The sequence below is a fragment of the Populus trichocarpa genome, chromosome 1 (assembly GCF_000002775.5).
Source record: "Populus trichocarpa isolate Nisqually-1 chromosome 1, P.trichocarpa_v4.1, whole genome shotgun sequence".
In the NCBI taxonomy this organism is placed as follows: domain Eukaryota; kingdom Viridiplantae; phylum Streptophyta; class Magnoliopsida; order Malpighiales; family Salicaceae; genus Populus; species Populus trichocarpa.
This window is the reverse complement of record NC_037285.2, coordinates 40,089,868-40,113,603: the sequence shown is the minus strand read 5'-3', so window position 1 is coordinate 40,113,603 and position 23,736 is coordinate 40,089,868. Positions and strand designations below refer to the sequence as shown.

General features: G+C 34.6%; 4 protein-coding genes, 1 long non-coding RNA gene and 3 other non-coding genes across 10 annotated transcripts; 3 read left to right on the top strand and 5 right to left on the bottom strand.

Moving 5' to 3' along the window:
- The first annotated feature begins 693 nt into the window (after positions 1-693).
- Positions 694-9,842, top strand: LOC7459132 (SH2 domain-containing protein A). The gene is made up of 12 exons (XM_024599563.2): positions 694-1,083; positions 2,002-2,169; positions 2,380-2,586; positions 2,682-2,771; positions 4,474-4,551; positions 4,653-4,817; positions 5,807-6,151; positions 6,938-7,221; positions 8,085-8,247; positions 8,725-9,074; positions 9,319-9,396; positions 9,528-9,842. The coding sequence occupies exons 1-12, from the start codon at positions 919-921 to the stop codon at positions 9,553-9,555; spliced, it is 2,121 nt and encodes a 706-aa protein (XP_024455331.1). The 5' UTR covers positions 694-918; the 3' UTR covers positions 9,556-9,842.
- Positions 9,843-11,261: 1,419 nt separating this feature from the next.
- Positions 11,262-13,833, top strand: LOC7491362 (receptor-like serine/threonine-protein kinase At1g78530). Of its 3 annotated transcripts, none has more exons than XM_002300409.4 (6): positions 11,262-11,464; positions 11,890-12,034; positions 12,118-12,456; positions 12,659-12,913; positions 13,002-13,135; positions 13,551-13,833. In XM_002300409.4, exons 1-6 carry the CDS (start codon positions 11,435-11,437, stop codon positions 13,749-13,751), a joined length of 1,104 nt encoding a protein of 367 aa, XP_002300445.3. In that variant the 5' UTR covers positions 11,262-11,434; the 3' UTR covers positions 13,752-13,833. The 3 variants fall into 3 exon arrangements, with proteins under 3 accessions (XP_002300445.3, XP_024464788.2, XP_024464796.2); XM_024609020.2 differs by having other exon boundaries at positions 11,842-12,034; XM_024609028.2 differs by having other exon boundaries at positions 11,792-12,034.
- Positions 13,834-13,963: 130 nt separating this feature from the next.
- Positions 13,964-16,215, bottom strand: LOC18095403 (fatty-acid-binding protein 3, chloroplastic). The gene is made up of 4 exons (XM_024589292.2): positions 16,203-16,215; positions 15,975-16,088; positions 14,864-15,019; positions 13,964-14,775 (listed from the first exon to the last, which is right to left on the bottom strand). Exons 1-4 carry the CDS (start codon positions 16,213-16,215, stop codon positions 14,546-14,548), a joined length of 513 nt encoding a protein of 170 aa, XP_024445060.2. The 3' UTR covers positions 13,964-14,545.
- Positions 16,216-17,789: 1,574 nt separating this feature from the next.
- LOC7459130 (glucan endo-1,3-beta-glucosidase) lies at positions 17,790-18,942 on the top strand. Its single transcript, XM_002300408.4, has 4 exons — positions 17,790-18,076; positions 18,300-18,328; positions 18,437-18,671; positions 18,758-18,942. The coding sequence occupies exons 1-4, from the start codon at positions 18,019-18,021 to the stop codon at positions 18,781-18,783; spliced, it is 348 nt and encodes a 115-aa protein (XP_002300444.1). The 5' UTR covers positions 17,790-18,018; the 3' UTR covers positions 18,784-18,942.
- Positions 18,943-20,785: 1,843 nt separating this feature from the next.
- On the bottom strand, positions 20,786-23,229 carry LOC112328952 (uncharacterized). The gene is made up of 2 exons (XR_008059233.1): positions 23,094-23,229; positions 20,786-22,366 (listed from the first exon to the last, which is right to left on the bottom strand). It is a non-coding gene; the product is annotated as an uncharacterized LOC112328952 (long non-coding RNA).
- LOC112326345 (small nucleolar RNA Z161/Z228) lies at positions 21,399-21,496 on the bottom strand. Its single transcript, XR_002979981.1, has one exon. It is a non-coding gene; the product is annotated as a small nucleolar RNA Z161/Z228 (small nucleolar RNA).
- Positions 22,553-22,628, bottom strand: LOC112326351 (small nucleolar RNA R21). The gene has a single exon (XR_002979987.1). It is a non-coding gene; the product is annotated as a small nucleolar RNA R21 (small nucleolar RNA).
- Positions 23,004-23,088, bottom strand: LOC112326348 (small nucleolar RNA R21). Its single transcript, XR_002979984.1, has one exon. It is a non-coding gene; the product is annotated as a small nucleolar RNA R21 (small nucleolar RNA).
- Positions 23,230-23,736: the final 507 nt, after the last annotated feature.

The following is a 23,736-nucleotide window of genomic DNA, read 5'->3' as shown; positions in this document are numbered from 1 at the left end:
GAAAGTTGATCAAGGAAAGATATTTTCCAGTAAAAAAAAAATAGCTTTAAAGAAAAGAAAGTGTTTTTATTTTAATTTTCTCAAAAAAAAAAAAAACTCTTTTCAGAACTTTCAAAAAACAAAAATCAAAAGAAATCCAAGGTGAAATGGTTAAATATTTTTTTATTATTTAATTGTTATTTGTTTTATTTAAAATTAATTATAAAATTAATTTTGTTTTTTAATTTCATCCCCCTTCAATTTTATTTATTTATTAAATAAGATACTCATTCTTTCAATTGTTATTTATTTTATTTGAACTAATTTATAAATTAATTTTTTTAATTTTATTATTATTTATTTTTTTATTTGTTAGATTTGATTCTTATTATTTTAATAAAATTAAAAAAAGATTAATAAATTATTTTTTAATTTATTTTATATGACATAGTGAAACATAAAAAATTATCTTTCAACTCTTTTTATATGAGACAAAAGTAATTTGCTATGTATAAATTTATTTTTTATAAAAACTATTTTCCTTGAAAATCACTTTAAAAAAAATAAAAATTATTTTCCAATCATTTCTGCCAAGTCATAGAAACTCAACATTTAACTTCTACATTTCCTAGGATAACCCTCAAGTGGTTGTGTTGGGATTAACGCAAAGTACCAGATTATTACCCACCTACTTTCCTTTTCATTAAAACAAAAAACAAAGAAAAAACGGAACCCACCACCGAACCAACCGTTAATTAAACAGAACAGCCGTGTCTGCCTCCCTGCTTTTTTTAGTAAGAGAAACAAAGTAATTAAGTGTGAATTAAGAGAGAGTGCAAAAAATTTCAGTTTCTTTGTCAGTTTTTAGAGAGAGAGACAGACAGAGAGACGGTGGGGTTTGGGTTTTTTGAGGTTTCTTCTGATCAAGAAACAATAATAATGGGTAGTGATAATAATAATGTGATAAACAGAAAAGATTACATGTTACTGAAAGATTTCAGAAAGGAAATTGAAGTTGAAAATGAAAAGGATTTTTCTATTTCTTTTTGGGTTTATCTTATCAACTCCTCCACCGCAGCATTTCCTGCTACAATCATCAAACAGGTTTGGAAAACACTGCCTTTTTTCTCGCAACATTGTTTGTTCCTGCATTTAGGTATTCAACTGAATCTTCAAGTTTATTGCAACTTCTAGCATCTATTCCTATCACTTTTAAGTGTAACCCAGGTTTAAATTTTTGTTCTTTTGATGGGTTTAGTGTATTTTAGTGGTGGGGCAAAGCTTGTATCTTTTTCAATGTTTGGATGTAATCATAGGCAAAATCTGTGTACATATTCGGTATGTTGTCAATTGGAGTGGCATCTAAATCCTGAATTTTGTGTCTTTTTGATGGACTTGTGATGTTGGTATTGGTCAAGTACATTACAAGGTTTTTGCTGGCTCGTTATTTTGTATGGTTTAAATGTAGGAAAGCTTAGTTTTTTCTTTATGGTCATGAGCCGGAGTAGTGTCATTCCTCGTTAAATTTGACAAATTATCTGCTTGAGAGATTTTATGATTTCCAGAAATCAGGCATATAGCTAATCACTAAGATGAAGGGAATTTTTTTTGGCATTGCCACGGCTGATATCCTTTTTGTTTGAAGATTTTTCTAGGTTCAGCTCTCATCTACGTATAGTGAACTTTTTCCAAATTCACCAGCTCATTCCACCTCTTTCTTATAGCCCTGTAGTCCTCTGTCAAGGAAGTCTAATTAGTAGATATTAATGAGTAAGCGAGCTTTATCAGCTCTAGTAGAGTCAGTCAGCAAAACCAAGGAGCTGAATAATGTTTTTGATTTTTCGGATATTGACAATCATCTTTAATGCTATAGCATAAGGGTGGCAAATCTGCATAATCCATAAATATTTGTTAATCAGTGATTTATGTTTTAAAATGTGGTGTACAAGTGTGTTTTGCTTGTTTGACAATTTTTTTCTTCCTTCTAAAATGAAATGCTGAACTAAATAATTCTGTTTGCAGGTTTACTCGGATATTAGCAGCGATGCTCCTTTTCTTGTTCTAAATGAGAAGAAGATAATTACACTTTTTCCATTCCTCCATGCTCACAAAGAAACTACAAATTTCAGTAATTCTACATCTATGGAGATTGAGTTTCCTCTGGAAAATTGGATTCATGTTGGATGTGAGGTATGTTTTAGAAGTCAAGTCACACAATTAGTCATTTATGAAATTTATAGTATGGGGGTTACTTTTCCATCATTGAGTTTTCATTTTATTACTTGTAATTTGCCTTTATTTGTATAATATTTTTGTTCTCTCCCTTCCTCCTTCTCTCACTTTCTCTCACCAGCTCTCTCTAAAGTCAAGAAATGCTAAATGTTATCTTGCTTATTATAGGTTGTTACCGATATGTTGCGGTTTCACATTAATGGGAAGATTGTAAGAGAGCAGCCTCAGTCATTCTCCCTTGACAAAAGCTCGAACTCCAATGGACTGAGGAAGATAACATTAGCTGGTGCTGGTGGAGATGATGCCTTGCAGGGTTATGTTCACCATGTAGAAGTCTTGCCTTTAAGCATGTCCATTAAGGAACACTATGTTAAGGTTCATAAAAGATATTTTTTTGAATTCTGTTATTCTTTTTTATATCTGCCTATAAATTAACTGAATACTTGACAAATATGCTTATGCTATGATAGGACCCACCTGTACGATTATCGATTGATCTCTCTTCAACCTCTGAAATTGATGAAGACAGTGATAGAATTTGGAATATTGTTGGAGGCAAGGTTAGTAAGTATAGGGAATTTTGATATTATGTTTTCCTAAGGAGTCATGTTACATCTTGAAACCAGCTGGCAAGCCACTGGGGCATGGGCGACTTGATTGTCACTCTTTGTAGGCCTTATTTTAAGGTTGCTGTTTCTTTTCTTTTCTTTTATTTCTGCAAGCAGTTTCTAATAGCTGTATGCGAGAGCTAGGCAAGTAATTCATCTAACCATTTTCACTCTATTCGCAAATTGAAGAATAATAGTTGTCATCTTGAGTTAGTAAGATGCTGCACATATCAACATTCCTTTTGTGTGAGAAAATGATTCATAGGCAGCTTATGCATAAAGGCTAGGTTTCGATGCATGTATTTGCAATTCAATCTTTCATAGGCGAAGAGGACATCTCTTTGCCCTTTGTTTGCTAAGTTGGAAGGGGAGTGAACAAGTGAAGATTTTTAAAATTAATTTTGTTCTCTTGTTTGGTCTTAAAGAAAAGAAAACAATGAGAAATAGTTGGGATTATTTACAGTAAGATTTTATCTCATGCAGCGTAGCAAGATTTCCAACCTAGATAGGTGAAACTTTGAAGGGAAAATGTTTTAAAACAGAGTACATCTATAAACAATGAATTTGTAAAACTTTCCTTCCCTTGCCTCTCATCCTACTTACATATGCTTGGTTTTAATTTAAGGTCAGTGCGTGTGATGATTTTCGCCTGTTAGAGGAAGAAAAGGATGGTGTAAAATTCCAAAGACTGGTTAGTGAAATTGCCCATGTGTACGATTGGGGAAAAATTGCTGAGATTAGGACTGTAAAGCAAGAAATTGTGATTTTTTTTGTCCAACTTACATATATTCCTAGATGGTAAACACCTGGAGATTAAAAGTAGTTTTGTGGGAAATAATTTAGGTTATACTAATGTTCATCATTTATTACATATGAATCTTATCATATCATGTTCTATTGTAATTGAAAAACGAAATCATATTAAGGAAATGGAAGAAAGGAGGAAAAAGTATCCACAAATTTAAAACTAGCTGCTAATACTAGGAGGTTTGTCTTGAAATTTGTTTGGTCATACAACTTGTGATCTGGCCCAACAAATTAGGTGAAAACCTTCAAATTAGGATTTATTACTTTTGGTTGTATACAAATGTGTTTCAGGTCGTATTGTGGTTAATTTAGAACCTCCATTGTATTTTCCATTCCCCTCCTAATTTTATGGTTGAATCAATGCTCTGTGGTGAACCATGTAAATTTTGTGGGCATTTTCTGCTTCTCATTTCTCATTTCTATTGCTTTTGTTTTGCTGTGAGGCGTTCTACTAATGTTAGCCTTTTATTGCAAGTAGAAACACTTCCAGTCTCACAATATATCAGGTTAGAAAGCGCTCAGAAAGCTTCAGTTGTAGAGCACCAGAGGAAGCCAAGAAAGCCACTCTATACCAAATTAACTGATTAGATAAGAATTGATTTCTATTTATCTCGAAATTTTCTCTCCAAACATAGTTTACCAAATAATTGAAAGCACCACACAACACCAAGAATCTTCCTATCTCTATCTCTCTCAAACTCATAAATTGGGTCGAATGAAATCCTCTAGAGGTTGTGGAGTGTGGACAAACAGACAATTAATTTTCCTACAGGTTATGTTAACATTGTGGAAGTTATGAATCAAATAGCAGCATTCTAAGATTTTCTTCTCATATTTCTGTTTGCAGGCTTCATGTCGAAGGATTTTTTCCTTGGATGTGGTTTTATTAAATGCAATATGCCAGGCTGTAAACAAGGAATTGGAGGTCTGTATCTCTAGGTTTCCAGTAGTGCATTTTACCATATTTTACTTGTATTTTTGGCCTTTCTTCTTGTACTAACATTTGCACATTACTTGCTTTAATAGATTGTTGCTTCACTGGTTTATGCGGACAGTGGGCTTCCCGTGGAGAAAACATCTGATGATGAAGATCCCCTTTTGGCAAGCTGTGATGGGATAGAATTTGCTTCTTATGATAGACCAGGCAAACTATTGCATGGGCATGCATCCTTGAAGCTCAAAATATCCCAGGTAGTAATGTCAGACTTGAAAAATGTTTCTGGTCACTTATCCAGTGTACAAGTGCTCTTCTTCTATGCATGGACAAGATGAACATTCTTATGTTCATTTCCACTATTATTTTCTTCCTCTCAGTTTTCCTAGAAAATGTCTTTAGCATTCTATACGCATTATTTTCCTACAAGACTGAAAGTTTAAAGAACACTATCATACTGCTGTGGTTATCTGAAATAACTCTGCTTACCATATATACCTCTAATGGAGATTGCAGCAATGGGACCAACCTTATCTGCAGCTAACTTGCAGCTTGCAGTCTGATGCAGTTGGCAGCTGTTTCTTGACCTTGATCATTCCGTGAATTTGCATTATAAATAAGCATACAATTATTATGATTTTCCATCTGGTCATGTTATATCCTAGACATCAATCTGTAGATAATTCAAATGCTGCTGCATATTTGCAAAAAGTTTGTGTTGCATATTCACAATTTGATGAACACTGTATTAAAGTAGAGTCGTTTACATGTAGCTGAGATAATCATCATTATTGTTCCTGAATAATAACGTAGATGTTTCCCATGTTGGGTGTACTCAACTTGAATGAGTCTGTGAGTTACCTATTTTTTTTTTTATTAAAAAGCAAAAATATATCTTATTTAGGCTGATCTTACCTTCTTGGCACATCTTGTTCTTTTTTTCCATTGTTACAAGTATATTTTAAATGCATACAATGCTGGTCTTGGGTCTCCTTGTGGTTCATGCCCCTGCTCTGGTAGGCAAGACTATTAAAAGTCTTAACACCAAAGCGGTATGCCTTTTGGTTTGGTACCTGCCCATGTGCCACAAAGCAGTATTCTGCTTATGGTGCAAGGAAATTGTTCTGGAATGGGATTCTGGATTCGCTAATTCACAGGAGATTATATTTGTTTACTTTGCAATTTGGCTTCTTGCTATCAATATTTATGGAATTTGCTAGTGATTCTGCTTTCATTCCCATTTCAGCTTTCATCCAAGTGTGATAATAGGCTTTTCCGCATTAAATTAGAAATTCCAAAATTCAGTGGGTATCATTTCCTAGAGGCATTTTCCCATCCAATCCGTTGCATCTCTCGAAGTCGTAATCCTCGGACATCTCTGACATGGAAAAGGCCAACTTCTGCTGCTGACCCTTTAAATAAACATCAATCATTTGGACTATGTAATGGATCCTTGGAATTGCAGCAAAACTCTATCCACAAAATAAAACCTAGTCCATCATCAAAACGGATCAAACTGGGGCAAGAAAGGACATCTGCAACGGGGCAGCCAGATGTGGCATGCTACTCTGATACTTGGACAACTAATCAGGTATAAAATGAGTTTTCTTTTAATTTTCATTACAATCATCATTCTTTCTTGTATTTCTCATTGCAATCATCATTCTCACCTTCCTTGTGATTGTAGTAGTATTAGTATGAATAGTTGAATGACTACTGTAAGCATAACTATCCATCCATAGGATATTTGTGGAGATCACCCTGTATCATTTATTTGATTGTTCAAATATCTGGCTCCCATATCATTAAAACTTTTCTACTATGTTTTTTGCTTAAGGTATCTTTCGCTTTTTACTCTTGTTTTTTCTATCTTTTTTTTTTTTTTTGTTCCACATGATTTACCGAAGATTGTTTGGTGCCTGTTTTATATTCTTGGGGCCCACTGTTGACATGACCAAAGTTGGTGCTTGAAATTATGTCTTTAGGTAAGAGAAGGACAAGTGATTTTCAGAAAACATGTAATAACTGTGGATGAAATAAGCATATAATCTATGATATTTACTTTTATTCTCCAACTCTCAACTCAATACCATGAAGTTGGGTACTTTGTTTGCTGTATGTTGTTCTGGATACAGAAATCCCATACCAAATGTGCAGCATGGGTGGTGGATGATATTTTTTCTACTTGGAAAACATTTTCCTTGCAGGCCCTTTCCTTGAGATATTGTATAGTTTATCAATTTTTTTTTTTAACTGTGATGTTGGAGAGACTCATTTATTAAGAAATGTTTGGTTGGAGGTTGAAGTTTATTCTCCCTAATTTCATTATTGTATTATGTTGGCATGATTCTAACTGCATCACCATTTTTTAATCTAGGTTGCAAATGCAGTAGGGACACAATTAGCCAGGGGAGCAGAGAATATTGAAGAAGCAGACAATTCACCATCTGTATCAGACAGTATTGAAGAAAGGTTATCGGATTTCAATATTATGTCAAGTGGCGGCTATTCAATTTCTGATGTGATCATTTTTAAATACTGCCTGGGAGGCTTGACTGACAGGGCTCTTCTGCTGAAGGAGGTTGCAACCTCTGCCTCTGAAGAAGAGCTTTTTAGACTTGCAAATGAGGTTTCATTGTACTCAGGATGTTCACACCACAGGTATGTAAGGGTTTGGTTCATTCTGGACGCAGTTTTGTTTGAGTATTCTATGCCTGATTAGTTATTAGTAGGTTAAAGTAATCATAATCTTGGTGCCTGTACTATATCAAAATCTCTATGAGTTCTATGCTATATTTTTTATAAGTTGAGTTCTTGTACTCTTGAAAAATGATCAATCAAGTACATTTTCAAAAAATTACTTTGCTCATGAGTATTTAAACCATTGCCATATCAAGGGTATTTTCAAAATAAATGTCCTAATTAATCAATGTTTAAATTTATAGGAACTCAAATTGAAAAAGCTGCGGTCTAGGAATGGATATCTGACAAAGTACAGGAACTGATTTTGTGATTATCTCTTAATAGGTTTGTTGAAACGTGTCTAGCATGATGATCCTTTGCTAATGTTTTTTTATGACAGCGTGGTTGATTTTAGTTACAAACAATTCACTTCACATTTTCATGTCAAACTCACTGGATTTCTTTTGCCTGCTCATGTGTGGGCCAAGTTTTTTTTCTCTTCTTCTATCATTTGCAAGTTACAACAAAAAACCATGGTAGCCCTTTGCACTGGATTGAAGTAAGGCTGAGCATTGCATTGTTGCCTACAACTCTATGAAGTTGACCGATCTTACCTGTGTGAAATTAACTTGAGGAAGTGATCCAGTTTCATGTCCTCTTCTTCATTAACTTTTATAAAAGTTAGAATAGGAGATAGACATTTTGAAAGCTCTATGGCTCATAATTTGACTAACCTAGTGGTCATTGCTAACTGTTGCCGCTCCACACAAGTAGAATTTCTCAATCATTTGAGATGCCTATTGTCTAGTTTTAATACTCACAATACCATCTTTCTTGTTCAGGCGACAGATAGTGATATCAAAGAGGTTGATAGAGGAAGGAACCAAATTTTGGAATTCAATCTCACAAAACAACCGCCATATTCAATGGGAGAATGTGATTTTTGAGATTGAAGAGCGATTTATGAGGATTACTTGCTCCAATACCAGATCACTTACCGAACAGGTTGCCTTTTCTTTTCCTTCTTCATGTCCTCATTATGAGAACACACAATGCTCTGCTTACGAATTGAGGTTCATATACTGGTGGCTTGGAAATAATATTACTAGTTTTGGATCATTGTTAGGGGTGCAATGATATGGCCTCATGCATGAGGCATGTGTATTTTCTGGCTCATTATAATTTGAATCTAAGACATCCAATTTGAAAGATTTACTCTAACATGCACTCTTAAACTTAATGAGCCCCTTTTCATACGAACTTGTAGTCAAGGTGTAGTTAAGGGTATTCAGGCAAGCTCCTGCCCTACAGTACTTGGGGAGAATAATGGGAGCATTTATCTTACTGTTGATTCACTAATTGTTGAATCAATGAACTCCAGAAGAAGCTTTTTTTATGCTGAACATGCTATAATGGTGCTCAAGCGTGACTTGTGCACAACTTGGAGACATAGTAACTATTCGGAGTTAATAATTGTTTCAGGATTTTGAGCTCCTGAGGAGAATTTCTGGATGTGGGGAATATATGGCTCAAGAAAATTTTGAGAAGATATGGCGTTGGTTGTACCCTGTTGCTTTTACATTAACGAGCGATTCAATAAACACAATATGGAATTCTACATCACCAAAGTGGATAGAAGGATTTATTACAAAGGAAGAAGCAGAACTGTCACTTCAGGGTCCTCGGGGTCTTCAAGAGCCTGGAACATTTGTACTGCGCTTTCCTACTTCAAGGAGCTGGCCCCATCCTGATGCAGGTTGCTTAATTGTGACCTACGTTGGCAGTGATTACACTGTTCACCACAGGCTTCTTTCCCTTGATTATATCTACAGGTGTGTTCTTCCATTCTTACGTCTTTCTTCCTTTATCCCCCCTATCTTAGGCGATAAATTATTGAATATATTCATCCCTTTGGTTATTAAATTATCCAGATATTTATGTGTGCATTGCATCTATATGTCTAGCTTTTGTGTTTTTGTTTTTTTTTTTTGATGGGGGAGAGAGGATAGAAGAAGAGAAAGAAGCCCTGTTTGTTATTGACTTGAGAATGCGGTTGCCTTTGTTGTGTCCTTGCAGTTGTGAGGAAAGCGAGATGAATGGGAAATCACTAGAAGACATGCTGTTCGCCGAGCCTGAGCTCTCTCGATTAGGAAGGCAAGATATTTTGTTCTTGATTTATTTTTTATTTGTTTTATGATGGAGATACCAAGTAATGCTTGTTCTCTCGGTGGAGGGGGCATCATATTGCCTCTCATGGATTAATAATTCATTAATTGAAAATGCAGGATAGTAAGACAACGTCAATTAACTTGATTGAGGCTTAGAGGAATATCCTTCCGATTTTGCTTTTTGGTGATATGGAATCATCATCTCTGTATATTCTTAATCCTCTTCCGGGCTGCTGCTGCTGCTGCATCTTTTTCCTCTTATTTAATATTTCTGCTCCTCTCTTAGATTCTTAGATGCATGTCTGATGTGCATGAAGCAGAGGGGGAAATGCTGTAATGTCAGCCCTAGGCGTTTTAACAAGATATTCTCCAGTCAACTTTTGGTTTTTGTCAAACGAGGCCTTGTCAATTCAATTCGTTCCATTTCAAGTATGAACCAACACGAAACTTGTCTAGTTCTTAAGAAGACATTAGAATGATTAATCCTTTAATTTCATTTTAAAAAAATACGGTAAGAAATCAAGATGAGAAAGGATTTTGGATCCATTTATAACTTCTCATCTAACCAAAAAAAAAAAAAAAAAAAAAGACGAAGAATGAATTCATTAAACAAAAAGTAAAAGAAGAAACTGGAAGTGGAGAAGAGCAGAGCAACTCAACCACTTCAAAGCTCAATAATTGCTTCGATGATAAACTCAGCTCAACGCACAGCTTTCGAACTGATCCACAACAAGATTGCCAATGCTGACTTTGAAAATTCCCAACTCCCTCCCTCTCTCCCACCTTGAATGGTAAAGGCTTCAAGACAGGTGGGAAAGATTACATGGTGAGAAAAGCAAGTACTGAGTCATTCTTCCCTTTTGTTCACATTTTTTTGTCAGCTTTCTGGTTGCCAAAACATCCGCAATCAATGACCTTAATATTGCCTTCACGATTTCTTCAATTTATTTTTGAAACGATTTAAAAATATTAAAAAAATTTAAAAACACTGTTTCTACGGGAAAAAAACAAAAACGCATTTAGTTTTTATTAGAACTATTTACACGTTAATGTCGAGGGATTGTGATTTATGAGAAGTGATAGCTCCTCTGGTTCAAGATTTTCTTCTACATACGAAGAAGTTATTATCATGTGAATTTTTAGTAGTAATTATAGGGTTTGAATTTAAAACTATAAAAAAAATAAACTTTTTAATTTCAAATTCTTACTACTGAATTACCTATTAAATAATTTATCTATTTACAACTTGATTCTTATTTTGTTTTCTTCCGGTAATTTAATTGATTTTTTTTCACAAAACATCCTTCATTTCTAATTTAATTTTTCAACCTCATCAATTATAGAAAAAAAAAACATTTAAAAGTGATAACCTAAATTGAAAGTAAGATTTAGTAAAAGAACTAACTTATAATTTTCAAAACTAAAAAAAGATTAACTTGTAAAATTATAAGAAAAATATACAAGGAATAAACTATAATTTTTCAAGTATTTAAGTGAGTTTTAAGGGTGTAATCATCATTGTTGTTTTATTAAGAGGTTTTTTTAATGAATTAATTTTTTATTCAGACAAGACAATTAAAAAGCATAAAATAGGGTTTTGGCTAATATTTCGGCGATCTCCCCCTTGAGCTTTCCTCCGCATGTGAAACAACACTAACAAGACGGGGAACTAACTTCTTCAGCCTTTACCGACATCACATCTTTCTCTCTCTACACGAACAGGATCAAAGTTAAGCACGTGTCATAAATTACATAGATACGGATGATGTGGCAAGCCACAAAGTAGAGTCACGAGTCAAAGAATGAGTTGTGAGTGAATGGAAATGACAAAATGTCAATAAAAGTATACACGAAAAATAGAAAGAAATTAAGAAGAAGCTGTCAAGGCAAAGTTAGAGCCTTGTAATAATGCTTCTCATGTGTTTCAACAATCCCAATCACACTACAATCTTCATTCCCTCCCTCCCTGTCCCTTTCACCATCGTTTCTTTCTTATCTTCCTTCAGAATCCTAATGGAAATCCCATGACGAACAGAATCATCTCTGCTTCTAAGGTCAGTTAGTGCATAGCCCCTACCTTACCTTCTCTTTACTCCCAAGTTACTGTTGGTGTTTATATCTGATTCTTCATTTTACTTTGTTTTGTTTGCTCTTTAGACTTTCTTTGTTTAGATTGTAAGTGGTTTTGTAGTTTTTGGTGGGTTGAAGCTATTTGTGAAGCAAAAGAGAGTTCTGTAATAAAGATTTGCGTTGAGCTTAAATAACAGCGTCCAGAGCTTGTTCTTGCTTCCTATATAGTTTACTTACTTTCATTCTCTAGATATGGATTCTTGTTGTAGTTACTCCACTGATGATGAATCTCTTACTGTTATACCTGTTAGCTGGCTGCCTTTTGAGTGAACTGATTCTGGTTTCTCATTTATGGTGGAAGATTTACATCTCAAAGCTCGGTTGACATTTATCCTAGCTGCCTTGGCAGGCTCAAATGGCCAAGGCTCAGTATATCGCGTTCTACATCACAGTATGCTGCATTGCTTTTATAGTATCAAAGATAGTTATTTCAGTCCTTCTCTACAAGCGATGGAAAAGAAAGCACTTGATTTGTGAAGAAGATGGCTTTTCAGGTGCACTGACCACTACATAAATTTAATTGCTTGGAAATTAAGACAATTAAACAAAGATTAAAATGTTATGATGACAATTCCAGGTGGGAAGATGGTGATGTTCAAGTCTGCAATGATGCAATCTCTAAAATCCGATGAGCTCTTCAAGAAGACACTGAAATTGAGCTACAAGGACATAATTGGATCCGGAGGGTATGGGACGGTGTACAAGTTGATGCTAAACGAGTCTACTGCATTGGCTGTGAAAAGACTAAACAGGGGTACTGCGGAAAGAGATCGAGGATTCGAGAGAGAGCTGGAGGCCATGGGAGATATAAAGCATAGGAATATTCTCGCTCTTCATGGATATTGCACTACCCCTCAATATAATCTTCTCATATATGAGCTAATGCCTAATGGAAGTTTGGACACGTTCCTGCATGGTATGCACATAATATAGCTTCAAGTAACACCGCTAATCATTTTCTTCCTAAATGTTTGTCAGCACTGAAAATATGATATTCTCTAATTGAATGCCTTGTTCAATGTTCATAGCCAGTTCTGTAATTTCCTTATAGGCTAGAGTTTTATCTGAAGTATGCTCGATTTCAAAGGTATTCAATATTGAAGTGGATGATGATGCAGGAAGATCAGTAGAGACTAAGCTTTTGGATTGGCCTTCCAGATATAAGATAGCACTGGGTGCAGCAAGAGGAATATCATACCTGCATCATGATTGCATCCCCCACATAATTCACCGAGATATCAAGTCAAGTAATATATTGCTGGATCAAAACATGGAAGCTCAAGTTTCTGATTTCGGATTGGCCACATTGATGGAACCTGACAAGACTCATGTTTCCACGTTAGTAGCAGGAACTTTTGGATACCTAGCTCCTGGTATACCAAAGCACCAGATAACTGTAAATTCAGTCTCTTCCCTTATTTTGATTTAACAATTAACATATTCAAATATGTGCTTCTGCAGAGTACTTTGATACAGGGAAGGCGACCGTGAAAGGGGATGTATACAGCTTCGGAGTTGTCCTGCTCGAACTTCTAACTGGAAGGAAACCAACAGATGAAGAGTTTTTCAAGGAAGGAACCAAGCTTGTAACATGGGTGAGTCTAATGAATTTAATCTAGACTCTCTTGTGGGTGAGGAGAGGAGATTATATGAATTCCCAAAGTGCTTCTGCAGGGAATGCCCTTTTGGTTTCCATGATAATTAATCATTCAAAAATTGCCATCTCAAACAAATTTAAATATTAACTAACACGTGCAAGAGAATGGTCCATGGAAGCCATATTGAATACAGAAAACTCATCTCAACTGCATCAAATCCTGTACTGTAAAATAAATCAAGTTTCATGGTACAACCAGACATGCCTGTCAAGTTTTATGTACATTTAGAACAGGCTATTTAACTGGGAAAAGGGTGCCTCGACTACTGGTTTCCTCTTGTCTTGGTCTGAAAATACCTGATATTACATATATTGATATACTACCTGGTTGTGTATGTTGAAACTTGGAACAGGTGAAGGCAGTTGTCGAACATAAAAGAGAAGAGTATGTCCTTGACAGTAGCTTAAAGTGCAGTCCTGCTGATGAGATTAACAAAGTATTCAGAATTGCATTCAGGTGCCTTGAACCAGAGCCCTCCAAGAGACCTACCATGGCTGATGTTGTCAAGATGCTTGAGCAAGCTAAATCAGAGAGGGTTGTGGAAGAGTATTAATATTTATTCATTGACTAATCCTTTATCTGGCAAATTTGATGTGTACTTTATGGCCAATTAATAGATGTTCATTAACAGACAACTTGACTTGCTTTAAGTTGTTTCCGGGCATTACGAGTACCCAGCCTAATATGAGCCAAAAACCTAGAAGAAAATCTCCATGGGAATAATTAGATGCTAAAAGGATAATAATGTTTGTTAGAAAAATACCAACCCCTGCATTGGATTCGTAGGACTACATTTTACTATGGTTCAAGTAAGAACTACAAGGAAGGAGGCCCTATATAGATAATTCAAATCTGCTAAGCTTTTTTTCTTTCGGAGTCTTTGATGTTACAAACAATGCAGAGACATCAGGTTCCCAACAGTCTTAAGTTACAATTACAAAAGAGATTAGCAGGATTTACCAAAGCCTCGAGTAATCAAGAAGTTAACATACAACAATGAGAAAATACAAAATTGAAGAAACTAAAATGCAAAAAATTGAAGTGACATAAACTTCAGGAAATCAAGTCACCTTATTCACTTGAGGATTGTTTCTAGGCCATTAGCTACTGAGGTTTTCAAGGAAGGAGAAACTGGAGCATCTCCAAGAAAATACGTCAAAAAGTGCAGAAGAAACATTTTCCGACGCAATTGTAGCATCTAGACTAGATGGAGTTCCATCAGATGAGACGCAAACCTGCCAATCACAATACAGTCTGAATTCATACGGAGAGATGAAAAAACTGAAACAGAAGAAAAATGAAAGTAAAATCCTGTCACCGAGAAACAAAGAAGAATTACAAAAGTGCTCATGTATGCATGTACAAATTCACACTTACTAGCATTTTGGAGGGGTCCAGCCAAGTCAAAAATATTGAAGTTCCTTTTTTATGAGGTCGACCTTGGAAGATGCTTCGAAATGTGGACAGAACAGACTTGTCACCTGAAGTGGCTTCTTTGATTCTTGGGGATATGGCTTCATCCAAGGCATCCCAGAAAGTTTTACCATCAACAATCTGTAATGATTTTTCCAAAGGAGCTGCAATCAAGGAATAAGGTCAGTTATATTAGCGAAATTCATATGCTCTTCCTCTTCAGAGTAGTACGTATCTGATGAGATCAGTTACCCTGGAAAATCGAACTAAACAAAGCTGAGTTCTCTTGAATCTCACTAGCTGATTGTCCTTTCCAAGTGCTCACCGTACTTAGGATGGACGGATTTACATATATCCCTGCAGCATAGACCTTAACACCAATTACTGCAAAAACCTTCTCCGTGTATCCTGAATTCAGTGAAGATCATAGTTACAACAACAGGAAGACATCTTAAGCAACAAAAGCCACGATTAGTCTTCAATAGACTTTGGCTTAAATATCACCTCCAAACTATAATAGACCCATTTAAGTTTTTGGGTGAGGTCCCAGGGTAAGGTTTACATTATTTTCTAACATAATTTCTCTAATTGGAATTTTTATTGTAGAAAACCATACTAAAAACTTCCAAGGTTCAGACAGTATCAGCAGCGGGAGCTCCAGTCACTAAAACCATTAGTTTTCCAGTTATATTTGAAGCACCTCCTCAAATAAATTCATCAACTAATTCAATCTTGAAGCTGGCTTTTTCCACCTAAGAGTTCTCCCATTGCCATTGGAACACAGACAATCCTCCACCTCTAAAGGGAGGCCTTTCCACTGAGCTCTCCTAAATGATTACAAATTCGAGGTAATTTTACAAAGCACCTCTATGTAATCACCATCATAGATACTAATGGTTGTGCTAGGATGAAGTTTATTGATATGCATTGGCAATCGATTAATGCACAATGTATCATGAAAGATAATACAAACAGCAAAATTTGAATAAAATTACTCCCGGCACTTGTTTATCCGACACCAAAGCTTTCGGATAGAGATGAAGGTACTATGAATAAGCTCTTAAAGTTCCTCCACCCATTATGAGATCCGGGAATTGTTGAAATAATTTCCTTACAATAAGTGTGAAACAAAAGGAAAAGAAAAAGAAAAAGAAAAGGCTGTTTGAGGATGATACATCAGTTAAGATCACTTCTTTCTACTTTCCTAGATCCACTTTCCCACAAATCATAAAACGATACTACACTACATTAAGTGATAATCAGATCAGCTCTGACAGTTAGATAGACGCTAACACCAAATGATTTTTAGATAAGTTCTACATAGTCTCTCTGCTGGAAATAAATTCTTACTAAAGTAACTGACCAGTTCCAAGCAATGATAGCGAGGTAGAGCAGCCGGGTAAGCTCAAGGATGTCTGAAATCTTGCTTTGGTTGCTGGTTCCTCTGTGTATTCTGCACTTCCAACTGCAGCAACGGCTTAAGAGACCAAAAGGTGTCAGGATTTTGTGATGATTGCAAATGTAAAGAAAAAAGACACTAAAAGGAAAAACAACCGGCATGTTTGTATAAACTTGTGTTTTTTTCCCATACTTTCAACCTGCATTTATGTGTTGCTTTAGCACTGAAAAAATATGGAATCTGAATAACCTTCACTGATTTCAGTCTGATTCCATTTCCTTATCTCTTACTATTATTCTCTCTATTTCATTACAGCATTAGATGAAACCACATAGAAGGTGTCAAAGTGATACATGTCTAGTGTTAAATAGTGTAGGTACAGTGCCCCCGACCCACAGACACTTGCAAAAAAGAAAAGCTCACGCTTTTTTTTTTTCTTTTTGACAAGCAACATCAATTCTCATTTCTGCTCAGTTCTCCCTTCGTTTTTTGCTTTCGAAATTTTGATATGCTGCCGATGGCTTTCACTTTAAAAAGGAAGATGATGTTTTCCGAGGTCTTAACTATTTAATTTAAGGTTTGAACAGGCACTATCTGTCATCAACTTACAGCAAGAGAACTTCATAAATCCTACTCTAGAGCTCTTGAACCTTGATCTCTACAATTATTAACTCGCTCAGCCCCATATGCTCTCCTTTTTAAAGAAGTAAATCTTCATAAGCTCAGTACTTTGATGTTTTTTTATTATCATTTTCCATAAAAAGAAAACTGGCAACCATATATTTCCTCTCTCCAGTTCCATTTTTCCCACGGTTTTAAAGATCTTCATTGTCAAACCTTTTCTTCAGATTTTATTATCAATTTGGAAACCCTATCCTCGATGTCCTTAAAGCTAGGCGACATTTTCATCAGCATACTATTGATACATGAATAGAGCAAACATAGATTCACGAGTTAGATTGGGGCTCACGTAACTACATTCGCCAATTCGATTCACAAAAAGCTACTGTTTCAGCCTTTGAGCAGGAACAAGTTCCTCAAGTTTGGCCTCTTTGCCATTAAAGCAACAACTATAGAATGGCATTGAGGGAATGAGAACTTAGAGTGGTTTTATAGAATGGTAACGAAACTGGAGATTTGAAGGGAAAATGATGGGTTATGGGAGTTGACCGCATTGCCATTGCCCCGACCATGTCTCAGTTCTGCTGCATTACAGGATGCCATGCAGAAAGAAGAAAAAGGTAACAAAGTGTTCAAAGAGATTAGTTAGGAAGGGGCTGGGGGGTTTCTTAATTCTCAAACAGTTGATGTTCCTCATAAATTACTGTTACATGTTTCCCTCACTCAATTAATTAGATTTTTCAACTTTTCTTCTCCCAATTCAATCCCTTGATGTGTACTCGTATAGCTGTGCAGCACTCACCATTATCATTTTTCACTCTACTCCAAATTAAGACAGCAAAAAAAAACCCTGTGAATATTTTTTGCCGGTGGGTTCGGATCATTCCATTTCAATCGAATGGAAGAAATCAACGTTTTGTTAAATAAAAAAAGACTTCACCCATTGAAATAAAATAACTTTTAAAAAAAAATGTGTGTTTGGATTGAAGAACAAGAATATAATAAGAGAATGTTTAAGATGAAAATAACAAAGATAATATATAAAATAAAATAAAATAAACTTTATATCTTTCAATTTTATTTTACTTTTTTTCTAATGATCGCTTTCTCAGGTTATCCAATCATCAACAGCAAGATAGGGTTAAAGTGGGGTTGGAAAGGTGGAGTTAGTGATAACGTCACATGACGCCTGTCGGACTTCTCTTCATCCCAAGAAATTCCCCACCTTTCCGATTTTCATAACGGCTATGCAATCAATATAGCCGTTATACCTTCATTTTTATTTAAACCTAACTGCCTTTCATTCCTTTGTACAAACCTCAAAAAATCAAAATCATTGTTACTCTCATTACAAAAGTCAGTTGCGAGGTACAGCAGAAACAAATCAATGGCTAAAGCAATGGCAGCTCTCTCTCTTTTGCTCCTACTACTTTACCTCAGTTCAGGTATAATGTCTTGTCTCATAGGTACTTTAAAGGGCTGATGCTGTAGTCATTGCTTCTCTTTCACTTTTATGCCTACTTCCTTTTTTGAAAGCACAATGTGGTGGGATTTCTTGTGTCTTTAGATCTGAGGTGGGTCTATATATAATGATTACATCAATAAACTGATCAGTTACTTGGCAAATGGCCTGATTCTGGGATTTCTTCTCTGTTCATATTTTTGCAGGGGGGGGTTCGGTCATGGCTAATGAACAGGTAGTTAGTACTATCAACTTCTTTCTTCACACAACACAATACAAAGTATCGTATCCAACTGCGTTGTCTTTATTCAGAGATTCTCATTGACCATAAATAATATTACAGAAAACTTGGTGTGTGGCCAAGCCATCGTCAGACCAAGCAACTTTACTAGCGAATATCAATTACGCATGCGCTCACGTGGATTGCCAGATTCTACAAAAGGGTTGCCCTTGCTTCTCTCCAGATAGTCTCATAAACCATGCATCCATAGCTATGAATCTGTATTACCAATGTAAGGGAAGGAACCACTGGAATTGCGATTTCAGGAACTCTGGCCTCATTGTCGTGACTGATCCAAGTAAGAACTACATGAATGATGCAATATGTTAACCTGCTGGCAATAATCATGTCATGCTTACGACAGTTTCTTGTGTCAACTTGCAGGTTATAGTAACTGCATCTATGCCTAATCCTTGGTCCAGGAAGTAGCATTAAGCCCATTAGAAGTTACAATAGTGGTGCCTTTTCTCTTCTTGTTTGAACTTGTAATTCTCATTTGCTGCTACTGGCAATATATGTATTGCTGCAAAGAAGCAACAGAATTAAATCTGATATACTTTTTTTCCCAATGTTGTCAAGCCTCATTTAGTTGCTAATCATCTTTAAGAGTGCATGAACCTGATAAGGAATCCAAGCTTGAATCACAAGCTCATCAAGGATGTAAATACGTGAGTGAAATGAGAAAAAAAATCACAAATTCACAAGTGCTTTGCCTGAACATAAACTATGATAGAAGCGTGCAAGGGTGTGGGATACAATTAATTAGCAATTATTTCTAATTTGCTATGTTGCCTAAGTGATATTTCTAGATGTTTTAGCCTAAAACTAACTTAAGCCTACGTTGAAGGTTGTACTAAGTTTTTTTTAATGTATAAATTCTAAATGAATATTATTTTAAAATATTGAGATAGTGATATATTAAATTAATTTAAATTAATTAAGGTTAATTTGTATTATAAATTTATATGGGTCAAATAAAAATAATATATAAAGACTAATTCAAAATCAAATAAATATTGAAGGATAAAATTAAAAAATATATATATTAAAAGCTGAAACTAAAAAAAAAAACATGTTGGGTCTCCCATGGAAACAAAATGAAATTAAATATTATAATATATTATAATGTTGAAATAGTGTATGTAAGAAGTTATTTATAATTTAATTTTTATAATTACTTGAAACTATTAAATAATGATAATTAAATCAATTAAATGATGCCTTATTCATCCTTTTTTGCCCATGCATTTGAAGTGGTGAATATATTGATTACTATATTTTAATTTTATTTAAAAAAAATTATGTTTTAGCAACTTAAATATATCTTTAATTATTAATTTGATTGCAAATATATATTAGGTTGTGTATTTTGTATAGCTGTTTTTTTATATAAAAAAAACAAAAATAAATCTTGATTAGAAATATATTTATATTTTCTCTTATATGTTGTTTTTTATATAAAAATATCCCTCAAATAACCAAAAAAAAATTAATTTTTTAAAAAATAAAACATAAAATTAAAAAACTTGAAAATCCTATAAAATAGCAAAAAAAAATATCAACGAATAAAAACAACAAAGAAAAAAAATAAAACAAATCTAGGTTTATGGGATTGAACTAGGTGGCTCAGCATACCTGGCTTTGTTTTTTGAGTTTTAAAAAGAAATAAAAATATAAACAATAAATTATTTGTTATTTAAAATCCAACCACCATATAAGTGGCCAAAAACTCAAAGGAGATTTTTTTGGATCTAAAAACATCATAAAATCATTTCTAAATAACTTAATAACCCTAAAAATACTAAAAAAAACAAAATCAATAAAAAAAATCCAAACCAAACCCAATTTTCTTTTTCATGAATGCTCAGAAACAAAAATCATTATCATTAAACTCGTCTCATTAAGTAGAACCCATCGACATTAAGAACAACGATTGACATTAAAAACAACAATTATCATTGTCAAAAAATAATTAAACCGATAGCTTTCTCTCTCCTCACCATTTGCAAGAAATTTTGTCTCTCTTCTCTCTAACTTAAGTACTAAGATGCAAAGAAAATGAATCTTTGAATCAAAATTGAAAATTTTAAAAATATAAGGATTGTAGAGAAATAGACAGGAGAGTGCAAGAATAATAAAAAAAAAAAATCTTTTTCCTTTGAATTTTAAATTAACCATGTTGTTCTCCTTGTTTTATTCCTAGATCCTTTTTGTTTGAATTTTGTCTATCCTCAACAAATTTATCATCAAATTAAGCCTATAAAACTACAATTAAAAAAAAAATAAAAAGTTTAAAAACAAAACTGGAAAAAGCACTGCTACAGTGTTTTGCCCAGTGATGTAACAAATACCACCATGTTTGTAATTCACTTCTCCTCTTTTCAGACCTCTCTAACTCAGAAGCTGGAACTCTTGAAATTCCAATATTTTCGGATTGTGAAGTCATATTCATGTTATCACCATGCATTGTGAAAGTGTACCACAGCGGAATTGGTGAACAATTGCAAATTTATTTGGAGTGAATTTTAACCATTCTTATTTTTTCCTGTAGCTATGTCAAATGAAAATCTGGAACACCCGCCCCTATAGCATATCAGCAGCAAGGAAGTCCCCGGTAAATTCTCACAGGCGCCATCACACTTGATTGAGGTGACGGGTTCCACCTAGAAATCCCAGACCGGCTTCTTAACCATGAAGCACTGCAGCAGGAGTGCTTAGGAACCTGATAAAGGAGAGGAAGCATGGCAGCATTTTGAATAAGTAATAATTCATTGCATGAGCGATATTCTGGATAAGAAATTAAAATATGAAGTTGAACACGACTTTAAGATAATGGCCTGCTTCAAACTTGTTCAGCAAATGCAGAAATGTTCATCCATAAAACTGGGCAGTGCATAACTGTAAAGGAGAACTGGAGATGTCCATAAGAACAATTGAATCAACACGAGCAGGATGCAGTTATTTTACTTGCTATCATTATCAGTGTCATTTCTTCCTAGAATAAGTTGTAATACAAGGGAGATGAAACCATCACGAGTATTGGGTAATTCAATCAACACTGAAGCTTGAAGAGTCTCAGATGTCCATCGTGAGAAATTTGAATCCAAAATCATCATTTGGTTTCAACACATCAAGGAATCTCCAAACATACATAAACAATCACAACAGAGGAAGTGGAGTGTGTGAGGGATCAGACCAATTTACTAGTAGCAATGCGTAAGAACAAAGCTTGAGTTTTTTTTACACTAAATTACAATACCGCTATATAATTTGATCAGGTTATTTTAGAAGAAATGCACATCTCTCAGAATTATTTTCTTCATTGACAGATATCAGTCCGAAGCGGCAAAGGCCTATTTTCTTATTGCTTGAAATTTGAAACACTACTTTTAAATTTCAAATCGTTCATCATGCAATGTTCAATCTAGCATTGAACAATAAAATTCTGATGGGCTCGACCCAAGAAAATGAAAGCACGCGTAAGCAACCGTTTGAATCTAGCATGGAAAACATATCTCAACTTTCTGAAATTTTTTTCCTGAAACTTTTTGATACGAGAACATATCCGCTAAACTTTCCTTTGGTCATAATAGCATAATTCCACAAAGGCATTTCAGAATCTGTCGGCAAACAAAGTCCTCTGTCCCAACCTAACCTTTTCCATTCAACAAACTCATTTAACAGGGCATGATTCAGCAATGAATATCATATAATAGTATAATACTAGAGTTTTTTGCCCGCTGCGTTGCAAGGCGATTCATTTTTTTCAAATATAAAAAAAAATATTTAAATAATAATAACCTAAATGAATTTGGGTTAATTTGATTAAATCTTGAATAAAATTTTTAATTATTAAAAAATTAAAAAAAAAACAAAACAAAACAAAATTCATCGAAGATTCTCCGTGTCATAGAGGCCATCACACACCTCTCCACCGTATAGAGAATGACGTGATGCTTTGGACATTGCCGTTAAAGGCTACCAACGACCACACTGCACAATACACAGCAGTAAAACATTGATGAGTTTTAGTTTTATTTATAATTTCACATGGAATATGGATACGAAACAGGAAATTGCAAGCCAGTATGTTATAGCAAACAAGCAAGAGTGTGTGGATCTTCTACAAACTTAAGATCTTATATATAACCTGTACAAATAAACAAGAAAGATCAAATGTATCCCTCAGATGCATTATTCATCAAGCAGAATCAGCCCACTACTTTTACTTTTAGTTCTATTCTTCATAGGGACACAAAGCAATATCACCAGAAAACCAATAGCAAATGGAGGTATATGCACATACACAATTTCATTCAAGAAAACCACACGTTTTCCACAGTTTATCTTGGACAAGCAAATATTCCTTAACTTCTCCGTATTGGGAAACAATAAAATGATTCACCAATCCAATTCACATTGTAAAATCCATCAAAGCAAACGAAAGAATCTAAAAGTAAAAAACGGACGTTTCCAATGGGTCCAAATCATGAACTTTTTATGCCATTTTGAATGAACCCAGTGAAGAAAATCCGACTTAAAGCAAAACCCAAGACTTTGTTTAACAAGAAAGCTACTTTGCAAACATATTGAACAAAGAAATGACATAAACCAAACAGAAAAAGTGGCACATCCCTCAGAATTGGTTAGTGATCATCAATGGAGATCAGCCCACTACTTTTAATTGAAATATCAGTTCATTCTTCATAGGGATACAAACCAAATGGAAAATCTCACTAGTAGAGTGTTAGCGAAGAAGATTGATTAGCTTTTGTATTTGAAGATAGAAGTACACAAATGGCAGCGCTGGTGAAGAGAAGCTGAACTAGGTTTTAGGTTTTAGACTTTAGAGGCACTATATACAGGGAGTGAAATAAGAGGATAACTTTCATTTTAGTCCCTAAAGTATGAGAAAGTTACATTTTAACTTAGAACACTTGTAAGAAACCTTTTTTAATCATTATATATAAATAGAATTTAAAAATCTGTTTTTTTATATAAAAAAAAACTCATTATTTTTTGTAAAAATCTCCTAGTTTTTGGACATTTGGGAACCTCAGAAAACAGGCCATGGAGTCACAACTTAGAAATCTAGTATTTGGTCTCTCTCTTTTTATTGTCAGCAGTCTTGGTTTCTAGTGTCAAAGCGTGGACAGGTGAAATCCATGGAAGAGTTGTTTGTGATGTTTGTGGTGATTCTTCTGTTGGACCTCAGATCAAGTTTTAGAAGGTCTCTCCCTCATCTCTCCTTTCCACTCTCTTATTTGGTTTTGTATCTTAGACTAATGTGTTCTTTAGTTCAATTTTTGAAATGGGATTTTGTGTTTTGTTTCCTGAAATGTAAAAGTTTAATTATTTCATGG